The 14427-nt window shown below is 45.1% G+C and overlaps 1 protein-coding gene across 6 annotated transcripts in view; it reads left to right on the top strand.

Moving 5' to 3' along the window:
- The window catches only part of LOC139279794 (AT-rich interactive domain-containing protein 1A-like), a 118826-nt gene that overhangs the window by 65082 nt on the left and 39317 nt on the right, over nucleotides 1-14427 (top strand). For all 6 annotated transcript variants that reach the window (XM_070899023.1, XM_070899020.1, XM_070899022.1 and 3 more), the window contains 4 exons: nucleotides 11037-11277; nucleotides 11847-11936; nucleotides 12885-13052; nucleotides 13893-14208. In XM_070899023.1, the coding sequence (XP_070755124.1) occupies nucleotides 11037-11277; nucleotides 11847-11936; nucleotides 12885-13052; nucleotides 13893-14208 (815 nt within the window). The remainder of the gene's footprint in view (nucleotides 1-11036; nucleotides 11278-11846; nucleotides 11937-12884; nucleotides 13053-13892; nucleotides 14209-14427) is intronic.

Below are 14427 nucleotides of genomic sequence, written 5' to 3'. Positions count from 1 at the left end.
TTGTACAGCTAAGCCTGAGTAACCAGTGACTATGGGTCTGTACTTGCAACAAATGTTTACCGTATCTGTGCACACGTATATCTGAGTGTATATGTATGTGTGCAGAGATGTGACTTTGACAGTAGAAGAGACTTTCTTCTCCTCAGCCTGGGTTGGATTTCAGTCCAGATTGCTGAGGGGGAAGGACTGTGCTTCACAAACGATTGCTGAACTGGTGCAGATTGTTTTCAATCCAGTTACAAATGGAGGGAGTCGAGGGGAGCGGGCAGGGAAGTGGAGTTGAGGCCATGATCTTATTGAATGGTGGAACTGGCTCGAGGGGCCAAATGGCCTACTCTTGCTCCTATTTTTTGTGTACTTATGAAAGAACATTTTGGATTGCAGGATGATGGCATCTCTGGATGGTTACGTTTTAGTGGCCAGTTGTTGGGTGTTTTGGGCTGAAGTTGGGAGTGAGGGGGTTAATGAAGGTGACAGTACAGTGACCATACTGGAACATTAATAAAGCTGGTGGCACTTTGTGTGATTGGGGAATGCTGATAAGGTGGTGGGAGTGGAATGGGATTTGCTGCACCAAGTTTAATTTTACAGCACTGGTCTTGTAGTTGGTCGAGTCCCGTGAGGAGTGGAAATCCATTCAGGCACTGTCGGCAACAATTATTTATTATACCCTAGATGCTTCAGGAAGCTGCTGCCCAGGTCATTGTTTACCGTGAGGAGGACTGGCATGTCTCTCGCCCTCCCAGATGGGGCATGTATCTGATTTTAAAAAGAGTCCTATTAGGCTGTGTTTTAAAATGAAGGACCTTGTCCCTCCATGTTGAAGGGAACTGTTCTATTTTGACAGTCTTAATATTGGAGTCTGGAAGTCACAAATTGATGTCACTGCTCAGGGCAACTGCTTTGACCTTTGACTCTCATCTTTGCAATAAAACTATTTAGTTGTAAGATTTGTAGGTGAATTCCTGTTCCCCTTTTACAGCATTTGTGCTGTTCACCTGTTGGGAAACAGTGAGCCCAAATTGTTGTTGGAACATAGAGACTCTGAAGCCAGTGTCCCTTTCAGCCACCATTGTCTGGATCATGTTGAGTGAGCAATTAGGGAGGGGTTGGAGTCGATGTGGAATTTTTGGTAGAAGCTGAATAATTATGAATTTGGTCTTTCCGATGTTAAGCTGCAGGAAATTTTGGCTCATCCATGATTTAACGTCAGACAGGATGGAGTGGGTGATGAGTCGAAGAAAGCGATGGATAGGTAGAGCTGGGTGTTGTCGTCATATATGTGGAACCAGACCACATATCTAAGTGATGTCACCGAGAGGCAAAGTGCAGATGAGGTGGAGGGGGGGGTCGTGTCGAGGATGAATGCTTAAGTACTGATTTGCACCTCAACTCCATTTACCCACCTTTGCTTCAGATCCCTTGATACCCTTACCCGCCAGAAATCTATCAAGCTCAGCCTTGAAAGCGCCAGAGCCTTTTAGGCAGAGAGAATTCCAGATTTACACTATCCTTTGTGTGGACAAAAGTGCTTCCTGACTGGCCTCCGCTATAATAAGATAATGTCCCCTCCAATGTTCCTTTTTTGGGGGGTGGGGGGGCTACGTGGCCCTTAACATTGAAAAAGCCGGTCCCGTTGATCCCCTTGTTCTTGATTCCTCCACCATCTATCCCATCAAGTTCTTTTCAACACCTCAATCAGATCGCTTCTCAATCTTCTCCATCCTAGTCTATGCAACCTATTCTCATAATTTAATCCTTTAACAACAACTATTTGTATTTATATAGCGCCCTTAATGTAGTAAAACATCCCAAGGCGCTTCACAGGAGTATTATAAGACAAACATTTTTGACACTGAGCCACATGAGAAATTGGGGCAGGTGACCAAGGTCACAGGTCGATTTTAAGGGTGTCTTAAAGGAGGAAAGAGAGGCAGAGAGATTTAGGGAGTGAATTCCAGAGCTTGGGGCTTAGGCAACAGAAGCGACACCCACCAATGATGAGCAATTATAATCGAGGACCCTCGAGGGCAGAATTAGAGGAGCGCAGATATCTCGGAGATTGTGGAGCTGGAGGAGATTAGAGATGGGGAGGGGCGAAGCCATGGGGGGATTTGAAAACCAGGATGAAAATTTTGAAATTTGAGTTGCTTAACCAGGAGCCAAGGTAGGTCACTGAACACTGGGGTAATGGGTAAACGGGACTTAGTGCGAGTTAGGACACGGGCAGTCGAATTTTGGATGACCTCAAGCTTATGTTGGGTAGAATGTGTGAGGCTAGCCAGGAGTGCGTTGGAATAGTCAAGTCTAGAGGTAACGAAGGCATGGATGAGGGTTTCTTCAAGTCCTAGTATTCTGGTGAATCTACGCTGCACCCCTCCAAGGCCAATATAACCTTGCTGAGGTGTGGTGCCCAGAACTGAACGCTGTACTCCAGATGGGATTTGGCCAAGGGTCTGTACAACTGAAGCATCACTTCCTCACATTTGTATTTCAGCTCCCTTGAGATATGACAGCTAACATTTCATTAGCCATTTTAATTACTTTTTGTACCTGATTACTTTTTAATGATTTCTATATTTGGACTCTCAAATCTCTTTGCCCCTGTACATTTCCTAGTTCCTCACTATTTGGAAAATACTCTGATTTATCTATTGTCGGGTCCATAGTGGATGATCTCATTCTTTCAACTCCATGTGCCATAGTTTTGCCCACTGGGCATCATGTTTAGGAACTTCTATTTACAGGCTCATTAGTTGCACTCATCGTACATTGGACTAGGACAGATATTGTCAATTGATCCCTAATAATAACTGTCTTGTCGACTTTAATTGTTTTGAAAGCTGAAGTGCAGAAGCTAATTGAATATACCTGGAATTTTTCCCCAAATTAAGTGAGTTTGGGTTCTTCCCAAACTGTATCTTGTTTTTTGTTAAATAAGAAATCCTGGATGTTTTATATCAACTTCTGCAGCTCCCAGGAACCTGTTCTAAGCTGTACAGAGAAAGGAGGGGATAGATCTGCTTGTTTTTATATATAGTCACTAAGGCACATAAGACCCTTGTGGATCAGTGAGATCAGTCTGCGGGGTAGGCATGGATGGCCTCTGTTTCCCACATTCAATCTGTTGGTGGAATTAATGAAAATTCCTTTTCTAAGTGTGATTCACTCTCATTTACATGTACAGACCCACCTCTGAGGGACGAAACTGCTATATAATTGGGTTACTGACACCACATGATGTCATGCAGACGCTATTGCTATGGCAACTGGCTCACCTATTTCTGGCTGTACAAATGCCCTAAACTGCCAGAGCGAGAGCACAGTCTTTATTTAAGGGTTAATAATTGTGCTTATGTAAACATCCTGCTGTTGGATCTGCTACAGCTGAGGTGCAGGTATAACAATGCTCGACAGATGAATAATCCCTCGCTGTATAGAGTTTAAATACAGAATAGAGGCTTCATTCTGCTCCTTTCCCTCTGCATCTTTCTCCGTGAAAGCAACTAGCAATTGCTGCTGTTACAGAGAACCATTCTCAGGTTCCTGATGCACACAGCATCCTGTAGAGAGACTCATTGTCTCTCAAAATACCTCATTGTTCTTGGGGAGTAAGTGTGCTTTAAATAGTTCAGCCCTTCCTCTTGATGAGCCACATATGCCTTGGGGACAGAGCAAGCAGTCACTTTGTAATTATAGTGGGGACAGAATCATCATCATAGACAGTCCCTCGGAATCGAGGAAGACTTGCTTCCATTCCTAAAGTGAGTTCTTTGGTGGCTGAACAGTCCAATACGAGAGCCACAGACCCTGTTACAGGTGGGACAGACATTCGTCGAGGGAAGGGGTGGGTGGGACTGTTTTGTCGCGCGCTCCTTCCACTGCCTGCGCTTGACCTCTTCATGCTCTCGGCGTTGAGGCTCGAAGAGCTCAACGCCCTCCCGGATGCACTTTCTCCGGTCTTCAGCCAGGTGTCAGTGGTGATGTCGCACTTTACCAGGGAGGCTTTGAGGGTGTCCTTGTAACGTTTCCGTTGCCCACCTTTGGCTCGTTTGCCATGAAAGAGCTCCACATAGAGCATTTGCTTAGGGAGTCTCGTGTCTGGGGGCAGAAACAGTTGCTTGTTGCTGCCATTTTTCTGTTTTAAACCCCTCTAAATAGTTAATGAGCAGGACAAAATATTTTTGAATTGCTTAGACTGGCACAGCCGATTCCATTCCCCTGTCATAGGGTGACTAACGTGCTCAAAGCTGCACAGGAACACTTACTTTGCAAGAATGTGTAATTATCTCTTGTACTCTTATCTTCCCCCTCACCCCCCCCCCCCCACACACACACACACACACACACACACACACCAACCCCTGCCCGCCTGCCGACTTACCAGTTCATAAGCATTGCTTGTTGAGTGGGGATTCTGGAATAACTGCTTGAGGGACCAAATGTCTTGCTCTCTGAGGGGGCCCTGTGCTTCAATGGTCTGTTAGTGTTCACAGATGGGTGGGTGAGCTAATGGATCTTTGTTGAAATAAACTTGTAAGTGTTTTACAGTGCTGTCTTGCATCCAGTTGGGATTAAGCTTTCGCCTGTATTATGTGTAAAAGGGTCAATGATGAGGGAGAAAATGGATGTTGGATTACCGGGGGAAGTGGGGGTTTAATTTTTTTTTACAGTGAAACGATTTACCCCTTGTATCCATTTTGTTTTAAAGTGATTAAGGATTCTCTGTAGCGCCCAAGGAATAGGCACTTAGTGAAAATGGGCGCGGTAAGCTGGCGTCGGCTATTGAACTCACAGACCATGATTGCACCCTTGCATACAATGATCAGGATCTCTGCGCTGTCTGTAACCAGACAGCTGACGAGGAATCTGTCAGCATACTCTGCGGTTTCATCAAGTGACAGTTACCTGGGCTCTCCAGAGGAATTTACTTTTTTTTTAAAAAGATAGTTGAGCTGTGTAAAATGATCATGTTAAGAATTAGTGCCTTCACAGTAAATACTTCCTCCTATAGTCTCCTTCCTCTTTGATGTTCCGATTGAGGCACAAGTAATAAAGATTAAATGAGAGCTCTGGATTTAAATACATCAGAGTACACCTGCATTCTGAGACTTGTATCTTGCAGGAGGAGAGATTCAGGCGATTGTACCCAGTGACCCGGTTCGTTCTTCATGAGAAGGAAATGCTGGTACCTTGTGTCATTTAATGGGGTGGGTGGTTTAGTCATTGTTCAAAAACAGATGGAAGTACAACAAAGCGAGTAGAGGATAAAGCAGCAATAAATGGGCTGGCACCCTGGCATCCCGCTGGGTTTTTTCTTTTGGCCCGGAGTTTGCATTTGGAGCATGTGTTCAATTTTTGAAAGCACCACTTCATAGAGTTTGTGATAATTTGCAGTTTGTGGAGCGAAAAGAAAAATGTATTCTACCAATGACCCAGCAGACAGCTGTAAGTGTTGAAATTTCCTCAGAACACTGGGCCCTTCTAGTTTCAGTGTTGGATTCCAGCTCCTGGGTGTGAGTCAGTGTGCTTAGAGTAATGTTTGTCACAATATGAAAATACATCAAGAGTGACTTGTTCCTTTTGAAAGTGATGCCTTGGATTTAATTATTGTGCTTCTCAGCTAATTCTCTCGAGTTCTGTTCTGTGTTAATAAAAAATGTTTGTGCTCATCAAGATAACACTTCCCTTTCAGGCAATCAGTGTCTGCTTCAAGTACTCCCAGGTCAGGTATTGCACAACTCAGAGTAAAGCTCCCTGGACTCCGCCCCAAATCTAACAGCTTTATCTATTTCTTTACGCCAGCCATCCTGTGGCCCATTGGGGGAAAATTGCCAGTTAGGAGCAGTTTAATGCTATAGGCCCTTTAGAAACTGGACTGAGCCTGACCAACCTCTTTAAAAACTGGACCGAACCTGGCCCAACGATACAAACTGAGCAGCAGGCAGACGACTTTCGACCCATTGGTCTGGACTGGATTTGAACCAAAGTCACGAGAATGGCCAGTGTCTAGCACACAATGGCATGCAGTTCCTCAGATTGCATGTTCATAAGTAGTGCAGTAACTCTGGAATAATAATAATGTGCCTGGTTCTCTGAAGCTGTGCTGCGCTGTTGGTATCGGCGAGTTGCTCTTGTTTTGTGCACTCTTTAATTGATGGTTGTTGTACAGACTGAACACCCAGGTATCTTGCCCAGCACGGTGTGAACTTGTTGCTGCTTTCGGTTAACTGCTTGCTTTCTTCTCGGTTGTGTTGGTTTCTGTGGCCCAGAACTTGGGATCATTTTGGTTCTTTCAAGATTACACTGAAAGTGGAGTCTGTATTGAAACCCTTTTTTGAAGTGCAGGTGTTGCATTTAGTGTTGCAATCGCTGTACACCTAGGCCGGAATCTTACCAGCGTGCGAGTGTGAGTTTGGAGGCGGGTCCGCTGTCAAAATGGCTGAGATTGACAGCAGGGTGGAAGTCCACTCTGAACCCGCCTCCTTGTGAATTTCCGAAGTGCTAACACTACCTGCGATTTGCAGACCTGGCACTAAGCGACGTGTCAGGCAATTGAGATAGTTAAGAAGTTGCTTAAAGCTATTTAAGCAACATTAAGCATGATTTAAAACATTTTTTTTACGAAGTTCCCGTCCCTCGGGTATCACGTCAGGTAATTGTGTCGGGTTCTCAACTCTAGATTGGTTTGAATAGTTGACGAGCTGCAAAATTGGTATACAAGCTAGTATTTCATAGCTGTTCAATTTCCAATCTTAGAATCTGGAGCCTTTAGGATTTGTAATACATTTTTCAGTTTTATGGAGGTTTGAAGTGTTTGCAGTGAATGCTCTATCCAGTGTCACCTCCTTGGAGTGATCTCTTTCTCCACTGACATCTCCACTTCAGCTGCCATCTATTCCATCAGCATCGGTGCCATTGAAAAATTCTCACCGTAGTCCTCAGAATCCCACCACGATCAGCCCCAACACCAACATCACTCGGCACACCAGCATCACCAACAACACCACCAATCTTCTCCGCAATCACCTGATACTGCACAGGGCATCAGCACCTGACCACATTGCTGCCAGGGATGGCCTCACTTGACTCTCTACACCCTGGCTGCCACATGTTGCGCTAGGTTGGCACCACCCCACACCAACACCATAAAGTGTTCCTACAACGTCCAAGCCATCACCATTCGGCGATGTCTCACCCATCACTGCAACTCACCAAGTCACTTCCAAAGGGGCACACAGATTTGTTCAAGAAGGCAAAGTGTTGAAAATAAAGATTTCAATGTTTGACAACACATTAGCAGAAACTTTACATCAGCATTGGCGATAACATCCAAGTGCCTACCCTTGTGTGTTGTTAGTTGGTATGATTGGATGAGAGTGAGATGGGGATCTGATAATGTAGATAGAGAGGGGGATGGGTGGAGGTGCAAGGTAAGTTGGTGTGAGTAAGGATGGGCAGGAGTAATGTAGAGAAGGCAGAGTGATGGGGATGTGATGAGTGGCACAGCAGGTTGAGGTTGAGTGTGGCTTTGCAGTAATGTTTCGTGATCCACTGAGATTATTGAAAAGTTTGTACCACTGCAGCCAAATTCTCCTGACGACATCCCTGCTTGTGCCCTCCTGTACAATGTGCAACCAGGCTGCGTTGATCTCCTGGGGAGATCTTTTCCACCCAATCGAAGGGAAGAGAACCTCCCTGCATCTTGTGACCCCCTCCATAAACATCTGGAAGGAGTTGTGGGAGAGTCTGGTTGCAGCCGTGCACCTCTGTGCAGTGTTTGCAGCACCTCAATGCTGCAGAACAGTGATAGAACAACTGTCAAATGAATGTGGGGGCATAGTCTCTTTAATGAAACCGGCTGATGACGTCTGATGGTAATGGGGGAAGGTGAAAGGTAGTTTACAGAGTCATGAGCTTTCACCGGGAGAGTGGGAATAAGGAGGAGCCAGCCTGGAGGTGGGGTGATGCTGTGTGTAATGTGGGTGAAGGCAACACTTGGAGCTTAAAGACCAATTGTTGTTTATTGAGGGAGATGCTTTAGCGTAGAAAGCACAATTGCTGAGTTGTTTGATGTGCGCTTGGCAGCGCAGTGTACCCCCGAGGAAGAGGGCTGCATCATTTACTCCTGGGGCAGGTGGGTGGGGTGGGGGTGTAGCGCCAAGAACGGCCAAGTGTGTAGGAAATGTCAGGAAGCAGCGAATACACAGTGACACCACCTCAACACATCAGACTCCGTGGAGTAATCAACACTCATTCATCAGGTCAGAGCCCGAAATAAAACTGGGCAAGATTTCAAAAGAAAGCTCAAGGCTTTTGTTAGGGAACCAGCCAGGAGTGTGAGATTCAGTGTGAAATACTTGGATAGCTTCCAGTATTTTGATGGTAATGGCAGATGGGCAATAAATCGAAAGCACATGGAAAGCACGTGAGACAAACCAATCCACTCATTCTATTATTGTTTACAAATGTAAATGCTGGCTGAGCCCTGAGCACTGACAGGATGGGAGAGCGAGTGTCACATCAGCGAGAGACTCTCCGAACCTGCGTCATGCTTGCTGCAGATCAACAATATTGGGATCGGGCCACAGGAACAATTCTAATCTTTTATGCACATTTCACTGGAATGGAAGTATAGGAATTGGTTTCTCAAAGTGGCAAAGCTTTTTTTGTCCAGTAATATAACCACCTGCTTAATGGAATATTTATGTGTGAAGCCCTGTTAATGGTAGATTCCCTCCCGGCTGTAACGTATATGCCCGAAATGATCTCTGCCTCCTCTACTTCAGTGTAGCATCTTAACATTGCAAAACTAGATGAGTGCAGCCCACGCCCGTATCAACTAAAGACTAAAAATTAATTTGTTGTCACAGTGAAAGCAACTCGCTATAAAACAGGAGCAGGGCAATGATGTGTGTGGAATGAAACACTGCACATATTGGCTGATTCCTGGTGTGCAGTATTAATCTGAGAGTACTTGCGAGCTGGTTCTGTGTGTGTGTGTGTATGTGTGTAACAGTACCCATGCTGCTGATTCAAGGACAAGCAGTTTATTTAAATTTTAACCCATTACATGTTGTAACCAATGTATTGAGACAACCTGGTAGCTTTTGTCACTAGAATAAGTTAGATTTCTTGTGTAAAACCTCTCTACATGAATATGGTAACTGAGGCTGCCATTTTCTCTTGTTTAACCACCATTTTGTAAGGTGGTTAGGGAGCAGCCAGCACTGTAAAACAGGCCGGGTTAGTTCTTGTAACCTAATGTTCTGTGATTGTTCAGGATTACTGTCTCGACTTGTTTATGGGGGCTGGGGGGTGTGGATTAGATATGCGGATAGAAGTTTGTGATTTTATGAGTTTGTGTCCTGTAACTATCTGAATAATGTTGCAGCTACCTAGAGTGTTGGTAGAGCTGCCAGTGTTGCTGAAATTCAAACTTGGCAGCTGAAGGGCTGCCTCTCAGTGTGCCTCAGTCATGGCCTGTTCAGGGGACAACAGAAGTAATAAATTAATATGCAATGATTCAAAGAAGGCTGAGGCCAATGCTGCAGGATCCTTACTTAGGCAGAATCTGTGATATGAGGCAGGATAGTGGGCTGGGTCTGTGCGGTGGGACTAACTAAATTTTGGGCAGCCTCTGTGTGTTGGGAATTTGTGCGTATGAAATCTCGTGCGGTTATATGTATGGCCCAAGTCATGGATTATGGTCAGCAATGTGAGTGGGATATAAACGCATCTGTCTATCACACTAAAAATAACATTTTAAAAGGGAAATGAGTTTGAACTGTGCAGGGTGTTGGATTGTGCAGTGATTCTAGTAGGACTTGTATACACAGGGAGATTTAACTGTGGCCCTTGTCCTGTCTCCAGCTGATAGCTAATTACTCGATTGTTGTCTAATGCTTTGAACACATTTTCAAAGAGCAAGAAAAAAGTAGTTCCAGTAATTTAAATGTGATGTGATGATGTCATTGTGCATGAGAGGATGGTAATCCCGGACTGACAGACTCTGCCAGCCAGGGCTACACTTAAAACGTGGCAGGAGCAGGCGTGAATACCCACTCTCCAACCCCACCACCCACAGTTTAAAGTGAAAGCTTAACATCAGCTTATCCCAGAGGTGGGTTTTAAAAGATGTGCAGTAAGGCATCACCCCTCCAAGTCCATCATTTTGGGCTCTCTCAAAGGTCACGGGATGCTGAACTCTGCATTTAAAATGTGGCTGTCAGCAACGTACCGCTTTCACTCCCCTAGCACATTGCTCCCATCCTGCAGTGCAGCTCCCTGACACCCCCCCCCCCCCCCCCCCCAAAGCACTATATAAGCACAACTTTGTATTTGATGCAGTGGAGCACCAACTCTCCCAAAGTAAATATGTTCACTTTTTTTCGAGCTAAAGAAATAGTTTGAGTTATTCCACAGCCACTTTCCTGTTTCTTGCCTTATTTTGTATCTGTTGAGTTATTTTGGTGCCAGGCATACGTCGGACACATTGCTGCCCCAATCTCAGACTTTCCACTGTGTGACGTGACCAGTTTCAGCTGGATTGTGTGGCGGGGTGGGGGAAAGACATGCTTGTTGCCCGTCCACCGGTGGTTTTTCTCCAGTCATTAAACACAGAGCAGTGTTCGTATCGGGGGTTGGAGGGGGGCTGGGTATCGGAGGGGGGGTCTCAGTTTGCTTGCAGTTCCCTACCAGCTAGAGGCTGCTGTTTGGAGATGAGCATTCAGGGAGACCATGGATTGGGAGTTGTGCAGTAAAGGGGTTTTGTTAAGACTGTTTAGATGATTGCTTCCACTCATTAATGAAGGAAACTGGTTTGTATTTTATCGTGTCTAACGAGTTTGGTCCCACAGGAGACTGTTCCTCACATGATGCATAGACCAACTTTGCTTCATTTCTTTAACCAATAATTTTCATCATTTCAATACTTGCAGAAGTGAGATATGTTCATGATTATCAGTTTAAAAAAAAAACACAAATGCAATTACACAAGAAGAGCAGGTGAACTAATTGTGCTTCTGGGTTTGTAGGATTTGTCAGGTTCTATTGATGATTTACCGACTGGAACAGAGGGCGCACTGAGCCCAGGAGTGAGTACATCAGGAATTTCCAGCAGTCAAGGGGATCAAAGTAACCCTGCACAGTCGCCATTTTCTCCTCATACCTCCCCACACCTGCCTGGAATCCGTGGCCCATCACCTTCACCTGTAGGATCGCCAGCTAGCGTAACCCAGTCCAGGTCTGGGCCGCTGTCCCCAGCAGCTGTACCAGGTAGGTGTGTGTGTGAGATGTCGTCTGTTTTATTATCTTTGCCAATAGTGGGAAATCGGAAAGTTCTTTGTAACCTGGTTTTAAGAGACTGAGAGCAATCTTCAGGAACATGCATGTACAATGTCCCGGGACTCTCTGCCGAAATTACATTTTGTTTGTAACCGAGGTAACAGTTGAGGACAAGAATTTGTCTGAAATAAGACCTATTTTCTCATCAGCTCAGATCCCAAAGCCTTATTTACAGGTGGTTGCTGATAGTTACATACGGCACTAAAGTGGGCTCAATGTAAAAATAGCCACTATGCAAGAAGATTACAGATAACGGATGGAAGCCCCAGTATCTACCTCAAACCCCGTGTTAAAAATTGATGCAGCTGAACATCTGCTTCCCATCCAGAACACCCCGCTGCACGCCTATCTGTTCCTGTAGTATCAGCTGGGTTAAATACTGCACTCAGCCTATCCCGTTGGTTGTTGAAGAGGCTGCAATCCCAATTCACCACCCCACCGCCTCCTGCAGCAATGCTCACTTGTTTCTTTGGGTAACTTGTAAATTCTTTGCACGCCAGGTAATCAGATGCCACCCCGCCCTCCGAGCGGTCATTCCGATGGAATTCTGCATCCCGCCATGAACCCATCTGCTATGGGGCAGGACCGAGGTGAGTTCAGTCAACCCGTGTAGCTGACGAGAAAGTGGGAATACCATACAATATTCAATCAGTGTTCACTACTGCAGCTAAAATAATTCACTTCCATTGACCCAAAAGGAGTAAACTTATTAACATGCGGACTAGAGGTGCCATGCTGCAGTTTGCCAAAACATGGTTGTCTTAATATTAGCAGGAAATGGTTTGTAAACTAGTGTTACAATTGAAAGACTTTCCTGTTTATGGCAAATTCTTTCTCTCTCCTGAGGTCATTGGTCGTGCCGTGGTGAAATATGAGATGCTATTCGCAGTCTCTGGTACCTGGCCAATTGGAGCACACCAATTACTGCTGTCTGGGAGCTTACAGAACGGAAGGAGGCCATTCAGCTTATTGCATCTCTTCTCGGTCCTTTGAGTAATCCAAAACCTAATTCCACTGGCCCTTCTCTCTCCATGGCCCAGTATCATTCTCAACTGTCAATGTTTATCTTCTACTCCCTTCAAAGGTGCATTGGTCTCTGCCTCAACTACTGAGACCAGCCAACTCAGCACATACCAGAATTGAACCTGGGACCTTTCTGGTCTGTATGACTTGCTCATATTCCGCACAAACTCACTGAGCTGTCTGGGGCGGGAGATGACGGCCAAAGTATACTTGATAAAAGGTGCAAGTGGAAAGCTTTCAATGAATATTTTATCCCAGATCTCTAATTAATGAATTGGAATTGCACACAGAAGTTACTTGTTTGGGCGAGGACAATTAGTTGGAATGGGCCCTCTTGAGTTTGAGTTGAAGTTGATCAAGTTTAAAAGAGGAGAAATCCTTGCCCTTTATATGGGCTTTACCATGCAAGTAAAATCTATAGATGCTTCAAACAATGAATTACTTTTGCCGTGAATTAAGTTTTCAGTTTAAAGCTGTATTTGGTTTTCACTGAACTGTCTTTTTCCTGTCTGAAGGTTACATGCAGAGAGCCCCCCAGCTGCCTCAATACAGCTCCCCACAGACAGGGTCAGCATTGTCTCCGCGCCAATCTTCTGGGGGCCAGATGCATGCTGGGATGAGCTCCTATCAGCAGAATAACTCTGGAAACTATGGGCCTCAAGGTGCACAGTATGGACCTCAAGGTGAGTCTGCTGTTTTGTATGACGAGTTGGGCTATTAGAGTTGGAACTTTGGCCATGTGTATTGATGTGACTCTCTCCAACCACCTGCACTGATTGCACTGTGTGTCAGATGGGCTACATGCCTCCCAAGATTTAAATACATGTTTAAGTGTAATCGCATGTGTGCAAATGAGATTCATTAATTTTCTGCTGTGAATACTTATTTGGACAGTTGCAGACTTGCTGTGTGAATTCATCATGGACTTGTACTGTTAACACCAACAGAATTGGATAAATTAACTTTGCCAATTTGCTTACATGCTGTACAACGCCACATTTGGAGACAAGTGTGCTTCAAGGGATTTCCTCCCTTTTTATTATACCATTGTCAGCTGACTCTTGCCAAACTGAGGGGTTTGAGCTGCATTTCTCCCTTGCTATTGCTCCGCTAATGGTGCTGAGCTGCCTTAAAACCTCTACTGCGGCTGGGAATGAGGTTAGAGTGTGTTTGAGTTTACAGGGTAGGAAATAGCAGATTCCTGTCACAGTGGTGTCAAGATGCAATCATATATCTTCAGTTATTGTGGGCTCTTTTCCTCATTGTTAAGGCAACTTTTTAAAATCCTTTTCAGCATCTAAGGGTTGAAATGTATTTTTGATTAACTCATCTATTTGGACCGAGGCAGATTAATTTGAGGCAAAAGCAAAATACCGACGAAAGGTCATAGAGCTAAAACGTTATCTCAGTTTATCTCTCTACGGATGAAGCCTAACCTGCTGAGTATTTCCAGCATTTTCTGTTTTTATTTCCGATAGATTGAGGCATATTTCTATTCTGCTTATTTATCACCTTTTAAACAGGGGGCTATCCCAGACAACCCAACTATAACACAATGCCCAACGCAAACTACGGCTTAGGAGGCACCATGAATGCGATGACCGCCGGGAACCAAATGCATGGTCAGGGTCCAGCACCGCCTTACGGTGGGATGCCACCAGGGAGGATGGGCCCCGCAGCGATGGGTAACCGGCCGTATGGAGGCAATATGACACCTAATACAGCGACCCTATCGGCACAAATGACCTCAGGAATGTGCCCACCACCAGCTATGAACCGCAAGGCTCAGGATGCAGCAGTTGCTGCTATGCATGCAGCCGCAAACTCTGTACAGAACAGGTAAGTGGAGCAGTGAGCGCATGGCTGAAAGATTAAAATAAAACTAAAGACAATGCAGTGGGAGCCAACAAAATGGAGAATGGACTGGGGATTTTCATGGGAATGAAGACTGGGAAGTTGAATGAGAGATACTGTGTTTTATTAACATCTTGTAGTGAGATATGATGCTGTAACTTGAGCTCGTTGTGCAGAATGGCTGTGAGAAGATTACTGGAGCAT

This window comes from Pristiophorus japonicus, chromosome 14 (genome assembly GCF_044704955.1).
Source record: "Pristiophorus japonicus isolate sPriJap1 chromosome 14, sPriJap1.hap1, whole genome shotgun sequence".
NCBI classification, from domain to species: domain Eukaryota; kingdom Metazoa; phylum Chordata; class Chondrichthyes; family Pristiophoridae; genus Pristiophorus; species Pristiophorus japonicus.
The sequence above is the reverse complement of the archived record's forward strand: the minus strand, read 5'-3'. Positions and strand labels throughout refer to the sequence as shown.